Source organism: Pieris brassicae, chromosome 4, assembly GCF_905147105.1.
Source record: "Pieris brassicae chromosome 4, ilPieBrab1.1, whole genome shotgun sequence".
NCBI lineage: Eukaryota > Metazoa > Arthropoda > Insecta > Lepidoptera > Pieridae > Pieris > Pieris brassicae.
The window spans coordinates 12,968,596-12,984,749 of record NC_059668.1 but is presented as its reverse complement, the minus strand read 5'-3'; the positions used below and the strand labels follow the sequence as shown (position 1 = coordinate 12,984,749).

The following is a 16,154-nucleotide window of genomic DNA, read 5'->3' as shown; positions in this document are numbered from 1 at the left end:
TCATGAGCGGTCTCACTTAACCTCGTGTGAGCCTCTTGTAAGCTAAAAAATCTAATTATGAAGAGTCACAGAGTTGCCATTTCTTTTCATCTTGTTCGTACGTACTTGTACGTTCTTGATTTGAAAAAAGTAAATTTGAATTTAGAAGCATTGTATATGCTAACTAAGTATTTCTCATTATACACCTACAATATTGATACGGTCTTAAAACATCAATAAAAATAATTCCAGGTTCATTAGAAGAATATACGTCAAATATATATCGAATATTGCCCTTTTCACTCTAATGTCACTGTACAAGAAAATAAACGAGACAAAACATTCTAGTGGTCGTGTGTAGTCTGTGATATATAGTTTTGTTTTGTGAATTCTGACGCAAATTTCAAAAGCATTTTTTCTTTACTTACGTTCATTATATTACCTATATGAATATGAATGTATAATATTTTGATTAGAAATAGTTTAATTTAGTTGACACAAAGAGATTAAGGTTCTTAAAGGATCATTAAATTATGATAACCTGCAAAACGATACGTCATTCAATAATCAATAACAATGATTAATTAATAGAATGTTTTAATCGCGATTCCTATAAAATAATAATTGTAACATATATGATATGACTGTAGGTAATTAGTTAAATGTCGCCGGGTCCAAAATTCAAGGATAAATTAGTGATTGTTTTTAAGAAAGGCATTGTAAGCGAGAGTAACTATATATTGTCATTCAAGTTGAATCAGTAGAATATATACTGATGTTATGTCAATAATTCATGAATAAATAATTTCGTGAACTGGGCTGTTCTTACTGGTTCAAGGCATTAAATCAGCGTTTAAGGACGTTTCGCAAGCCAAGTAATCCATTTCAGGAAAAAAATTGATGAAAATACATTAAGTTAGTGTTTTACATAACTAATTGTTATTACGGGCGCGAGGCGCGCCGGCCTCAGTGCTCCAGCTCTCGACTGCGCACCGCAGTCCACCCCGAGACACTGAAACAGCAATTCGTGCTGGGATAGGGCCTTAACGATATAAATAAGTAAATGCATGCTATATGTCGTAATTAATTAAGAAAAAAAAAGAATGCGTACAAAGTACACATATCTGATGTGAAATTTCTTTGGTAAACAATTTTTAAATCTTGTTCATATTTATATAAATCTAAAACTTAAAATATTCGAGACTTAGAGGGAGGGTAAAAGAAACATATGTTAGGAATATAATTGTCATTAAAATATTCCCGAAAATTAATGCAATTTTTTTTTCGTAAAGTGAAAATCGTGATCTTAAATCTCACGCAATGGCACTATCTCGCTCTCTCCCAATCGGTCTGAAACGCTCTCTCTCTTTTCTTCGACAAAACACATCTTCATAACGCTTATATTATTATTATTGCGTTTCATCCGTAAAAAAATTACCCTCATGCGCCTAAAGAATCGCTTCGAAATGGTTGTCTATAAAGTCTGTTTACGGACGATAGTTTAACGTGACAACGGCATAACAAAACATTGATGAAATGATTGCGTACTTTTCTAAATAAAATTGAATTATTGTTACTGAATTATCAGTATTTTTTGTGTGGATACAAAGGTGTGAATCCTCGGACGCATAGGCCAATCAAGTGAAAGTCGAGATAGACGCGGTTGCACCGCGTACAATAAGCGTAACGGGACAATGAGTCATGCTTTTTCGTACGTGCAGCCGGCGTTCACCGATTTATCAGACATTGCCACGTCAAAACATCTGACGACGCAAAAAGAAGGCAGTTTAAAGATTGATTTATCTGTGTGGTACCGTAACTTCTAAACGAATGGACCGCTCTGATGCTTTTTTTTAGATATATATTCATATATTACATATTCCTATTTGATCTAACATTAGAAACGTGCTGGTACAAGACTGCGAAGCTCGGAGGTTGACAGGGGTTACTTAAATCATTTTTTGTTTTGTAGGTGAATTTGTCATGGAATGACAACAGTACTATAACATTCTACAACCAGAGATATTGGCATTTTGAACCGTCTATGTCTAACGGCTCCCTCACAGATTCCATCACCAGTCTCAATCCTATAGTTGTGGTGAGTAATTTCGTACGTTTTTTAGACAATTTGATAGAATAACGTAAAACATGAAGTAGCTGACGTTACAAACAGAATAATATAATTGGTAAGAATTACAATTATTAATTGAGCAACCAGTTAGAATTGTAGAATATTAACTAGGTAAAATATTTTAGTAGTCTTTTCTGTAATATATTTGTTTTCTGTTTTGTGTATTTTGACGTAAATAACACGAAATATCCACAGACGATAGCATACTTCATGCGTCACAGCCACCCGCTAATCAAAGTGACAGTTGACGTTTTCCTCCGAACGCTGCACGAGCACATGTTCCTGTCAGCTCCTGTCGCCGATTGGCTGTTTAATGGTATCGACGATCCTGTACTGAGAATTGTAGAACATTTTCCGGACCTACCTATCAATATTCCGTATGATAAATTCGGATGGTTTTATGAAGTAAGTTATTTTGTATCTAATTACTTATTTATAATACACATATATACAACTCTTAGAATATTCTTAAGCTACGTAGTAAAAATAATAATAATATAAATAATTAAAAAATTATAAATAGAAAATTAAAATAAATTTCAAAAGGTAGGTCCTCCCTGTGGTAGTGTATCTTTAATGCCGGCAGTATTTCCTCGCTGTACTGCGATACTTATTCTTTGAGCGAGAAAGCCACCAGCTCTGGGGTCACTGGTACTATCTAATGCCAACTTAAATCTAGCGCATGTGGATTTGAACCACACAGCCCAAGAGTCTCTACTCGAAAGGCACCAAAAACAAATTTGGAGGAAAACTCTTATATTTTAGCAGTTTATTATAGCCGTTCAGGATTCCTTAATAAATAAAGTATATTTATTATGGAATATAAGATACAGGTATCACTTATTCCACGTCAGTAAATTTGAATCGGTACATATCCCTACTCATCGCCAAAGAAGACATAGTGTAGGCCGAGAGAAGAAGCCCGCGTAAAAAAACTCTAGGTACTTTTATTAAAAGGATTATTTCTAAAGGGATTCACGATTAGTCTAAGGACTGACTGGCCCGAATACAGTCGTTAATAAAGTCGAAAAGTTGTAGGTATATATGCTTAGTTGGAAATACATCGTTAGCGCGTTTTAGAAAATGACGTCATCACACAGAGATTGTCGCTACATTTAAACAGAAATGTGATATATGAACTTTCTCAAACCCTACTCGATATTCAGCTTAGCTTAGTACTTAAATATCATCCGATTAATAGTAACCATGGTTACACATAATTATATAGATACCATATCTATCTTTCGTATATAATCACGGTATCTATATCTAAAATGTGTTTAAAATATCTTTTTTATTATTAGGCAACATTTTGATAGTGATTTCAAAATCGTAATAGGATAAATTGTCCGCAGCCAGCCAGCTTTACAGCTTGACGTTGCTTCACTTGAAAGACCGATTGCCGGCTTACTTTTTTTTTGGTTGGATCGGCGTATTTGTCTTTGACTACCAATAACTCAATTGTTTCACAATGTTATTTCCTGAAGCTTTTTGCTTAGTAAAAAACAAGTTTTAAGCGGTCTTTATTAAAAAAAGGGTCCTTAAAGGTGAACAACTTTTAATAGTAGTTTGGAATTTTTTAGCTATCTTGTGTATAGATTACGATGCCCTTGAGTTGTATTGCACTGCAAGTCATTAACTTGTGCATTTCAGAAAAACTGCTTAGATTTTGCCAAGTAGTTTACAATAGAAGAATAATTTTTAGATACACGATTAATGGAGTCCAAGGGTAGTAATTTGTTATACAAAATTTATCCACAAGTACTAAAAGACGACTTAGAAATTCAAATAAAAGAAATTAACTCGAAGTAAAAATCCAGACGGTACGACTACCAATCTAAGCACGCTTGGGATCAATCCCTTCCCTCCTCCCTACTAGAGCTCAGCTAAAGGTCACGTACCCACCAAGTGATACCTAAAAGTAAATTTTTTTTAATATAATAGGGGGCAAACGGGCAGGAGGCTTACCTGATGTTAAGTGACACCGCCGCCCATGGACACTCTCAATGCCAGAGGGCTCGCGAGTGCGTTGCCGGCCTATTAAGAATTTGTACGCTCCTTTCTTAGTCGAATTGGTTCGGAAATCCTTCAGTGGGCAGCCACATAGCGGTGGTGCGCGGTAAAAATTGCCTTGATAAACGCTCAATGTGGCGTAAAGTACAAAAAAGTCAACTATTTCAAACAATGTTACGTAACGCATAGTTCAGACCTCCTTCCGTCCCTGTAGTACTTCTTAATACATTGTTTACTAATGCTGATAAAAGTGGGACGAGTTTTGCGAGTCAAAGCAACACTATGCTTTCCAAATGCTAAATCTGACAACTGACAAGACAAGGGTATACAAAGACAAAACATTTCCGTAGAATGTATTGTCTCTGTACAATGTATAAACAAAAGGTAACTTAAATTTATTTTGTTTATGGTTTATTTTTATTTATTATTGAAATTATCCTCGGATAGAAACGTAAATTTAACTGATCATATAGATTTGATATTGAGAAATAATCCCGTATTAACGCCATCTATTATCGCAAAGTTGGTATTTTGCAATTTAGCTGAATTGTTACGAAAATAATTTACGAAGATCAAGAGTCAGCTAGTTAGAGATTCTACTCCATCTTTTATAAGAGCAGCAACATTTTTTTCTTTAATTTCCAAGGACTGTATCTATTCGTATGTTAGGTTTAATTAGGCACTTAAAGTTCGTTGCCTAATATATATGATTACCTAAATTTATACTGTGTATTTTAAGTAAATAAAATAGCGACTTTGACCTCTAGTTTCACTGTTACAAATGTATGTGAATCATATTCAGTGACACATGTTAACATACATGAATTATCAATGACTAATCACATCAGTGTAAAAAGTCAACTAACAAAGGGCAGATACATGAGGATTATAAATAATAAAATAGTAGTTCAATTTATAGTATAGGCTCTAAGTGTAACGAAGTACAAACACGACCACACATAACCTTCTGGATATGTGTGGTTTCTACTAAGTTTCTACTTAAAAGAAGAAAGATTTATATTTATAATGGATGCGGAAGGCACAGACATAACGCTATAATAAAACTAAAGGATTACAAAAGAAAAAAGCTACTGAAAAGGTAGGCTAAGTAAAAATCATATTAAGGCGAAATAAAGTTCGAGGGGGCAGCTTGTACACTTTCTTACATTAAATCTATGTAAGAAAGCTAAGTCTACGACCTAAAAATCGCCTGGTGTCACGTTAAGCGCTGAGCTACTTACCTATAAACATATATATGTATATAAAGAATGTTGTAGGAATGTTCGGATATTTGTTAAATGAAACACTTTGTTTGAAGCTAGGTGTCATCTGGCTTTAATCGTTTAAGGCATGAGCTTATAACTAACATATAAAAGTTCTTAAATCCAAGTGTCACTTCAACATAAGTGTAGTCGACCTTTGTTGTTTACGAGAATGTCCATCTCGTAAACAATGTTATTACAATTTGGGAGTTTGGGAAAAACTAAGTGTTCTATAATTGCTAACATTTGGCTTGTGCAACTGATTATTAACGAAAATATGTATATATAACTAAAGTAAGATAACATAACTGCCGGCTGATAATTTTTCTTTTACATTTTGGAAATAAATCTAATAAAGAAAGTATAGTATCCAATATGTGGTATCAGGGATGTAGCGTATGTAACACCAAATACATAATACAAATGTTTCCTCATCATAATATTAGTATACATCTTATAGTTATCATGCAATTGCAAACAAAACAAGTAATTAAAAATCACTTAACCCGCGGTGCAATGTACTATTGCATTACTAATTCATAACGTATTGATAAGATTAACTGTAACTAAGTAAGTATTTTGAAACTCGATTCAAATTATATATGGTATAAATATATGAAACATTAAAGATGTCGTAACACATACTAAACAGTTAAAGTAGAAATGAGCCAGTCACCATGTCCGCATTTGTGATGATGGGTCAAGAACTTACTTGGAATGGCCCAGTGGGAAGAAGAAATGAGAGGACGCCCACCAGAAACTTGGGAAGATGGAGTAAAAGTGACAGCAGGGCAGAGTTGCAAAATTGTCGTGAGGAATTGAGACAACTTGAAGCCATATCCGTCAGAGGTCGAGTACTAGTGTAAAAATAATGACGTACAGTTAGTGTTTAGTGTAGTGTAGTACTCTAATAAAGGCCTTTTTATTTCATTATAAAATAAATGCCGGAAGTTATAGATAGTAAAATGTAAAGGTCAATAATATTGATAGCAAAAAATGAGAACGAACTGATATTGACTATTTTTATATACTAATTAACATACATACTAGGTAACATTTATCTGGTACCAAATCAGTATTGCGAAAAAGTATTTTTTTAAATAATATATATATTTTTTTAAATTTATTTCAACCGTAATTGGCTTGTAATGTGGTATATTTTAATAAATAAATAGTATAAATTACCCACTGAATAGAATAAGGAAAATGGTATAATAGAGTTAACTCTGGGAAAAGCTTACTGATTTATGAAACGATTTTTTATGATTTTATGTATTAGTAAGTGACGTCCATCGAACCTAGTCCTTTGCACTTGCACACACTGGGCCGCACGCTTCCTGATTCGCTTTAAGACGTTTCCCTAGTGCGTGGTCTATAAATGGATTTCCTTAAAATAAAACAAAGTTGTTATTAGATTCTATGTTGCTGTAATCATCCACTAATCAATATCAACCGAAATGTTTGTGTACCTGAACTTAAACAAACCATGATAATATAGTTATTGTAGGACAATTTTTGAAGCAAATTTGGTCCTGCCTAAATACTTAATGAATTAATTATTAGTCCATTATTACATGGTTATACAATAAGTGAAAGTTAACGACGTAACGGTGATGTAACTATGCGCAACTGTTTCGCCGCCACACGCGAACGCCAACACGAAAAAATCGTTAATATTTTATCGATTTTTGTTATAAATCACGTTTTATAATAAAAGTCATGTTTGATTTTCTTTAATTGGTTTCAAAAGGTTGGTCAACAATACACCTATTGTATTATTCTTGATATTTAAGTATGTCCACGTATTTATTGGAATTTCTATATCAATACTAGCTGACCAGGAAACATTTTTTTAGTTGAATAAAGATAACATATCTACTATAATAAAAATAGGGGTTGATTGTAGAGGGGTGACAATTAAGGGTTGTATGTATTTTTGCTGTTTCATAAAAAATAAATATAAGAAAATTGTCTTAAATATAAAAAATAAAATTTGGGGTGGCCCCTTATCACTTAGGAGTTTGAAATATAAATAGTAGTCGATTCTCAGACTTACTTAATATGCATAAAAAAATCATAAGTATCGTTTCGGAAGAGTATGTGAACGAACATTGTGACACGGGAATTTTATGTATATAGAGATGATTATTTTTGGAATTTTAAGTATGTACGAAAACAGTCTATGTTTTATCAAAATCAATTTTAGTACTTTTTAGATATCACTTGAATTTCTAAAAGGCAAGTAGGTAATCAGCCTTATATGCCTGACACACGCTCTCGACTTTTTGCGTCTAAGGCATGTCGGTTTCCTCACGTCTTCCTTCATCGTACGAGCGAATGTTAAATACACGTTGCCGGACTCCGGAGCCACATCCATCGCCTATATTTTATAAAATTGTGTCACAAATTCACAATTTAACAATACGATCTAGCCTAACTCAAAACTAATAATAAATATTGATGTAAAACTAATCTAATTTACTAAAAAGGAAATTTAACATAACAAAGTGTCTAATAGCACTACTTACAGTTTCTATTAAGGGGAAGACACTATATTGTGAACAATTTTTTAAGCCTATAAAAATATTGGTATTTTTTTCCAGAGAAATGGTTCCCGGGAGTACGACGGCATAATGTTAATGAACACGGGTGCATCTGATTTTAGTAAATTAGGGAATATTGAAAAGTGGAAATACTCTAACACAACGATGTATAGAGACGAATGTGGCGAAGTCCGGGGCTCAACTGGAGAACTATGGGCTCCTGAGATGGGACAACCTGAAGTTACGATATTCGCTCCTGATATATGCACGTAAGGATATTTTCTTTGACCTCTTATATTATTTTTGTTTTGATTGTACAATCAAAATCATTGTTAATTGTCGTATTGTGTGTCGTGTCCAGTATTGTATGTCCATGCTTTTGCTTTGATAGAGTTATTGCTTTTTATATTTTATGTGGTTATTTATTTATTTCGTAAAACCATATAGCCAACGATGTCAGTTTGACATTACGGTAAAAACGGCGATGGAATGGAATTTACTTCCCGTCCCTATTCGCTTAGCTTCTTCTCTTTCTTCCTTTAAATCTCTTCTGTACAAACATTACCTGTCCACATCGTATCCCGTATTACTTTCTTACTAACTACTAACTGACGTGAGACTTATCTTAAATTATCGTTATTTATGTGTCTTTTTATTTTTAATGTATCATCTTTTTAGTTTAGTTTGTTTTTTTTGTTCCTGTTTAGTTTTGTTATCTTATGTAGTTTAATACATTTTTTTTCTTTACTCACAGTGGTTGCCTGGAAGAAATCGATCGAAAGCGATAAGGCCGCCAGTTTGATTTAATTATGTTAATTTTTTTTTATATTATAATGTTACGTAGTATTAATATATAAAATAAATTTAAAAAAAGGAATTCTAACCTTAGTACATATATGTAACCCTTGAATACTTTGTCAAAAGTTTAAGCTTAGCATTGTTTCAAATCGTGGTTGAATTCGTTCTTATAACTCTCCTTATCTTTTTAAATGGCCCAGATCAAATTGAAGTGCCACTCATCCCGTTGTCTACAATAGATAATAAATTAAGTTTTATAGTTTGTTTGTGTTAGCTAATATTTAACTTATAAAATTCTAGCTTTTAATATAAGTCGGAGTAATGACATTACTGTTAGCTGTCATTGCCATTATATGTCACAGCTTATAAATTAACAACGTCAAATATTAACACTAATGGTTTATTTTATTTCCTAAAATTATCTATAAATTAACGATTGTTAAATGGCTGATAGTAACCGTGATTCTATAGTCATCATGACAGTTTCAAATAATCAGCTGATAAAAAAAATCAAGGCTTAAAACCGCGGATTATTGGCATTATCTAGGTTTACGCCTTTTTTCGTCAATCAAAGAATTTTTCAAACATCAATGGCGGTCATCTAAATTCGTCATTTCGTTTATTAATTCAACAAAAGATGGCGTTGTGCATATGTAAACAGCGATAACAAAACGATGCCATAGACTTCCCGGCAATATTAATCCAGACAAAAGGGCTGTAGGAGGCTCACACTACACATGTAAACGCAAAAGGATCTGGACGATTCAGAATATTAGCTAACGACAAATTAAAAGCCAACGCGGCAAAACATAGATTAGAGTAAATTCTGCATTCTCCGGGAAAGGCCACTCCATTTCTGGCCATTGGGTGATTGACCACCTGTGTGCATCTCACTCTAGAAGGGTCAGCTAGCTTTCTTTACTGTATACAATTTGATTTATGTTATCATAATACAGATTGTTACTTTGCCATGATCTATACTATAAAGAGGAAACATTTGTGTTTTTGTATATATGTTTGTAATGCTTTTACACAAAAACTACTAGATCGAAATTCTTTCGCCATTAGAAAGCTGTATCTTCATTAACTGACATAGGCTATATAACATTAAAATAAAATAGGAATCCCTAATAAAAATATAATAACATAAGCCAAGGATGAAAAATATATCCAAAAAAAATGTGTCATCGCGTGTTCTGTGGAAACTTTTGATGATAGAACAAAAAAATGTACAGTATTATAGAACGTATCGTACACAAAAAGAATATATTATATATATAAATATATTCCGACTCGTAACTCCAGAATAACAAATTATTTTGCTGCCACAAAACAAAACTACGTCAAACGTTGTGTATATGAAAGTTCTGCGACACTAAAGTTCTACAAATAAAGCTCTTCTCTAATATTATTCGAGAAAGTTTTGCATTTTGAAGTTTTGTTTTATTTTTAACAATTCATAATTATTAAGCTAAAATTTCCTGGACTGATTTAAAAATTTTCTTTCATTAACATCTTGAAATAAAAATTTTCAATAATTGCAGAGTATTTTTAAATTGACTAATGTCGGACATTCTACGTAAATTTTGTTACGAATTTAAGATATATATTCGTTGTAAAGTAAACTCTGTATATTGATTAGATAATGAATGAAAGTGAGTGTGTGTGTTGTGTGAAATCATTATCTAATAATCTGAAAGGAAGTTATAAAAACTAAGAAAAATAAAAGTTTTATGACAACAAAAATATATTTATAGTCCGATTAGCTAGACTTTCCACTACCACGATATTGGTATCTACGCGAGTGAAACCGTGAGACATTGCTAGTATCTAATAAAAATATCACATTACCTGGAATTAGGAACAAACGGCATTTACTAATAGGTGATTCCTAAACATACTTGTTGACTTGTTGTATTATGTACGATTTAATCGATTGTGTTTTTTTTTCTCAGTTATATGAATCTCGCGAAGAATGAGACTGTATCGGTTTTGGGTATCGAGGGAATGATGTACATCGCGAATGACTCGGTCTTTGACAACGGATATAGGTATCCGAGAATGGTGAGTGAACATTTGTAAGAATTAATGAATGATAGAAACCTTTAGTTTCACATTGTCAATAATTTATTATTTCACATCAAATATTCGTACTTTACACTATCATTCTTATCGTGTTAGATATTTAAAATATGAACTTAAATTATTTATATTTACAATGATTGTTGCCTTCTTTAACTATGTTTTACTGTGTATCTATTAAATTGTATTATATAATTCTATTACTTAATATTTTTGTGGATCATCAAGAATTTCTAGGAAATGGATGCACAAATTTCCATTTCTATCGCTTGTGAATGTATATAATTGTAAGGTCTGGTCGTCAGATTTGTATTTGTTTCACGTTCATTTGTCAATCTAATAGGCATGTAATTGATCAGCCTCCTGACACAGCGCGTCGAGTTTTTGGGTCTAAGCAACCCGGTTTCCTCACGAGTTTTTCCTTGAACGTTTGAGAGAATGTTAAATGCTCATATAGAAAGAAAGTACATTGACGCACATCTGAGAATCGAACCTACGACCTAGGGAAGAGAACGTGATGAGAACGAGAATGCACGATAATATATGTTTATCGATACTAATGTTATAAAGCTGAGTTTTTACGCTAATTTTAGAAAACACGAAATACTGCACGATACTCGTGCGATACGTTACCGTTAATTATTTTTTTGATATATCCAAAATATATCTTGGAAGTTGTTTATTCCAGGCATGCTATTGTGACGAAGTTCGAGATGAGAACTGCCTTCCACCGGGAGCCCTAAATGTGTCTTCGTGCCGGTTTGGAGCACCAGCTTTTGTCACCCGACCTCACTTCCTCCGTATGGACTCCTATTACCCAAGCAAGATTAGCGGACTTAATCCCTCAGAGTAAGAACATTTGATAATGTGTGTACGTTAGTACGTAAGCATCTACGTTAATTGTTTTTAAGCGTCCCTTATTTTAACATAACCAATATATTTTTAATTAATTAAATAATAATAACAATTCAAATTTAATATATGTAAAATAATTATACGTTTATAATAATACATATAGCTTTAATCTGGTTAAAAAATTGTTTTCTTTCAATATATTTTTATTCATAAGGAAACAAAGAAAATAGTAGAAACGAATAAAATATGTACAATAAGAATATTGGATATATTCTAATACAACTTCACGGAAAAATACTAATTTTTAATTTAAAAAATCTGCCAAAATGGAAATCATCCTTGATCATTTACCATTTGTCTATCATGCTTTTTGCCTGTTTCTACGTGAATTACAGAAATGAATGATCAAGTTATCGAATCCAGAACAACAGAATAACCTACAAATAATAAATGTTAAAATTTGAAGGTCTTAAATTAAAAAAAAAAATTCCAGGGACATGAACTTCCGCTTGGCCCTGGAAATGTACACTGGTATGCCGTTGACTGTATCAGCTCAATTGCAGATAAATCTACTTGTCAGACATATAGGAGGAATCACGTAAGTGTTCACTATTCTATTGTTAGTATGACATTAATAACTATCATTAATAAAAAATTAAAAAAGCCTTTTAGTTCATACTTTTAAAACAAGAAGTTAGATTAAGTTAGTTTACTTACATACAATTATTAGTTTTGTTAGTAATTAAGTTTGTATTCTAAAGTTTAGTTTTCCTTAACCTTACTATTAAATTATTATTCTTCATTCTGTAAGAACTCCTCTGTAGGTGAAGGCCTCCTCCGAAGAGCCAGTCCTCTCTAGATTGGGCTACTTGAATCCAGTTATTGAATTTAGCGATCGTATGTTGAGAGTGTTTTAACATTGTATGTTAAAATGTAGTTTTCCTGATGTTCTAGTCTTAGTAGTGGTACTATTAGTCGGGGTAGGTATTTTTGTTTTTGTTTGAACCTTTGGAGGGTTTTGGTCATAATCTTCCTCGGTGACCAGCCGGCTTAGAAGATGTGAATTATTTTTTGATATTATTTCCATTATGTTATCCGTATGAGTGGGATTCCGTATTTGCTAATACTTCTCAATGTTTTTGTCCCTTTTTCCGGATGCGCTATTTGGGGTTCAGGACATACAGACTAGACTATCGATCGTTTTTTTATCCTGGGTATCCGTATTTTGAATCTTGTTTTTCTTACTGGTCCGCAATGTCGTCATGGTTGATTTCGGGAGACGTTGAAAGCATTCTTTTATTTTTGGCTTCTGTGTTCTTTTTGTCGCGTATTATTAGTTTATCATATTTTATTATTACCGCATTTCCTTTCACTTTCTCAGTTCGTGCCTGTTCTTGTAACTCTTTTCTTTTTTCAAGTACATTTTGTGGATAATCTTCCGTAATATAGAAAGAACTCTGTATTTTTCAATAAGCTACTCACTTTGAGTATGTTGATTTTTATACAGAGTGTGGAAAAAGTGACTATTATCGGTCTAGGTCTGTCCCCTTCTTTCCTACTCTCCTTGTTTCTTGTATATCCCTATGTTCCAGGTCTAAAGAAAAGCATTCTTTTATAAAGTTGATCATTATTTTTTCTAGATTTGCATATGATGTTTCTGTTTCTTGTAACCCAAAAAAGACGACATGTTTCTTCCTTATTTGTTTTTCAATGAAATAAAGTGAAATATATGAAAAATAGAGATTATTATATTTATCATCTATTATTTAAATTGTTTCCTCTAAAATGATGTTTATATTTTGGGTTACATGTTCGGTAGCTCTTTCTCCGTTTTTTAGGATCGTAACATTTTGTTTGTCGAGTTTCTTTTGGATATTCTTTAGTGCATTCATAACTTCTTCCATATTTGTAAATACTAGATTGATCGACTGACATATGTTTTATGGTACTAGTGACTCTATGCTAGATGGCGCTTTTGTCTATACGCTATTGGTATCTTTTTATATCATTTAGCAAAATACAGTAAAACCCGTTTATGACGATTCCTCAGGGACCCTACCAAAAACGCATCTTAAGCGAGAAACATATTATTATGTATTATGTTCTAATTTTGGTATATATAGGTATAAATTATACATTTATAAATTACATTAAATACGTAGTGTAATCATAATCACATATTTAAAATAATCATTTATTTTGGTTTGACAGAAATATTTTAATGCATTAGCAATTAAAATATTTTCAAAATAATTAAACTTTTGCAGTGCTTCTTCGCTTTGATCTAAAGAAGCTACATAGTATCTTAAATCATAAACAGCTGATGCCTGGGTGTTTGACAAAACCGGAGTTGATTAATCTTCGTCTTCATCATTATCACTTGGGCCTCGTTTTGTGATTGATTTACGTACGGTGCCACATTGTCATCAATGGAAGAATAACCAGGAAAACCCTGCAGTAGCTCGGGTTCTTCTTCTTTCAACACGACGTCAGGGTTCGGGCGTTTAAGCAGGATGACGAATCGTATTAAGCGTTAAGAAATGTATGAAAATATGTCTCAAGTTGCAGAGACTGGCGTAAAGTGGCGTATTATTATAAGCGTGATCGTCTTAAACGGCTTCTACTGTAGGTTATCTTAATATATATAAATCTCCTGTCACGATGTTTGTCCGCGATGGACTCTTAAACTACTTAACCGATTTTAAATTAAATTGGCACACCGTGAGCAGTCTGGTCCAACTTAAGAGATAGGATAGCTTAGATCTTTAATTATATTCGCCATTTTATTTTATTGCAAATTATTTGTCTATAATTAATTGACAGTCACAATTATCTTAACAGATAATTGTGACTCTCCAAAAGATTCTAACATATGTCGATACTTTTCGACTGGATTGAGTAAGTAATCAATTGATGGCACTGCTACGGTTAACCGACAAACGTGTCATATAAGCTACAATTCAATATCATGATTTCCACGTGTTATTGAGGCTAAAGTATACATGCAATTTATTTTGTAGTAAACGAAATACCGTGAAATTCAATTATTTCTCCTTTTTTAAGTTTTGGTGTTAGCATAGCCAACCACGTGTTACTTAGACCGAAGTGTAAATCAAATTCAAATTATAGTGACGATAATACAGTGAAATTATTCTTTCGTGTCACGGTATTAAGGCTAACTAAAACCACATTAAGGAGAAAGGAAATTCGCGAGAACAGCTAGTAATTTTATATATATATATTTTTCTAGAAGAGCTCACAATTCTATAATTGTTCGACACTTTAATTGTTAAATTATCAAATTTGATAAATCACTTTTATGATATTGCAATTTTTTCACAATTTAGCACTGAGTCACTTTTTAAAAGGCTTGCTCACATTGTATGCTAATAAATTATTGATAATTTTCCACTTTTTGTTCTTTTTACTGAGTCGGAGGACACAATTATTTTTTTAAATTTTACGATAAATACGGAGCTGATTTTAACAGCAGCGCCTACCATCCTAGTAATTATTATTATCAGTATTTTTTTAAAAGCTAGAAAAAACGTATAGTATTATTATTATAATTTAATTATAATTATCTGTACAAAAGGTGGAAAAAAATATTATAGTTATCGTAATCATTACAAAAGATAGAAAAAAGTATAGTATTATCATTATAATTTAATTATAATTATCTGTACAAAAGGTGGAAAAAATATAGTAATTATCATTACAAAAGGTGGAAAAATTTATAGAAATTATGATTACAAATGTATAAAAAATAATAGTTATTATTGTTATCATGATAAAAGGTGGAAAATTAATAGTAATGGTAATTAGGCATTACATGGCATTTTTTTCGTCCTTTTGTAGAACGTTACGATGCGGGGCTGGGATTGAATTACGCGTTATTGATAATATTATTTTCCACTTTCCAGTACTTTAAACCACATAATGGTAAGTTTGAGGTATAAAGAGTAACTGGGGGTGGTCACGAAACGTTTTACTATTGTATACAGAAACGTTACGGTGCGTTTCATGGGGGGAAGAGTCAAGAATCTCCAAAAATTGCGTGTCGTAATACTTGAACGCTTCGATAGAACGATATTATATGAAATATATATTTAGGGTGGCCTATGTCGTTAAGTGTATGTATCTCAACAAATTAAATTATTTCGGAATCGAAACCCAAAGATGGTTAAAATAACGATCCTGTATAATTTTTCATTTATTGTCTTTGATCACAATATATTAGCTATCAAGCACTCACCGTAACAAAAAGTCTTGACTATATTTAGGAATACATTATTTCCAGTATAAACAATCAACTGCCTGACGCAGACACCCTGATGCCAATGTTCTGGTTCCGCCAAGAAGTCAGGATGAACGAGGAGTACGCGCGCCTCGCCCGGTTTGCCCTGAACCTGAGATATTATATTCCTGTTGGCTTTTATGCACTTACGGTGAGTGTACCTTTTGGCTCTTTATTAAAAATACTAACCTTCG

At 32.5% G+C, this 16,154-nt stretch overlaps 1 protein-coding gene across 3 annotated transcripts in view; it reads left to right on the top strand.

Annotated features, from left to right (window-relative positions):
• Positions 1-16,154, top strand: part of LOC123708770 (protein croquemort-like) — a 30,751-nt gene that overhangs the window by 12,325 nt on the left and 2,272 nt on the right. For all 3 annotated transcript variants that reach the window (XM_045659645.1, XM_045659646.1, XM_045659647.1), the window contains exons 4-10: positions 1,952-2,077; positions 2,306-2,515; positions 7,989-8,197; positions 10,682-10,790; positions 11,497-11,657; positions 12,157-12,261; positions 15,964-16,111. In XM_045659645.1, coding sequence (XP_045515601.1) covers positions 1,952-2,077; positions 2,306-2,515; positions 7,989-8,197; positions 10,682-10,790; positions 11,497-11,657; positions 12,157-12,261; positions 15,964-16,111 — 1,068 coding nt within the window. The remainder of the gene's footprint in view (positions 1-1,951; positions 2,078-2,305; positions 2,516-7,988; positions 8,198-10,681; positions 10,791-11,496; positions 11,658-12,156; positions 12,262-15,963; positions 16,112-16,154) is intronic.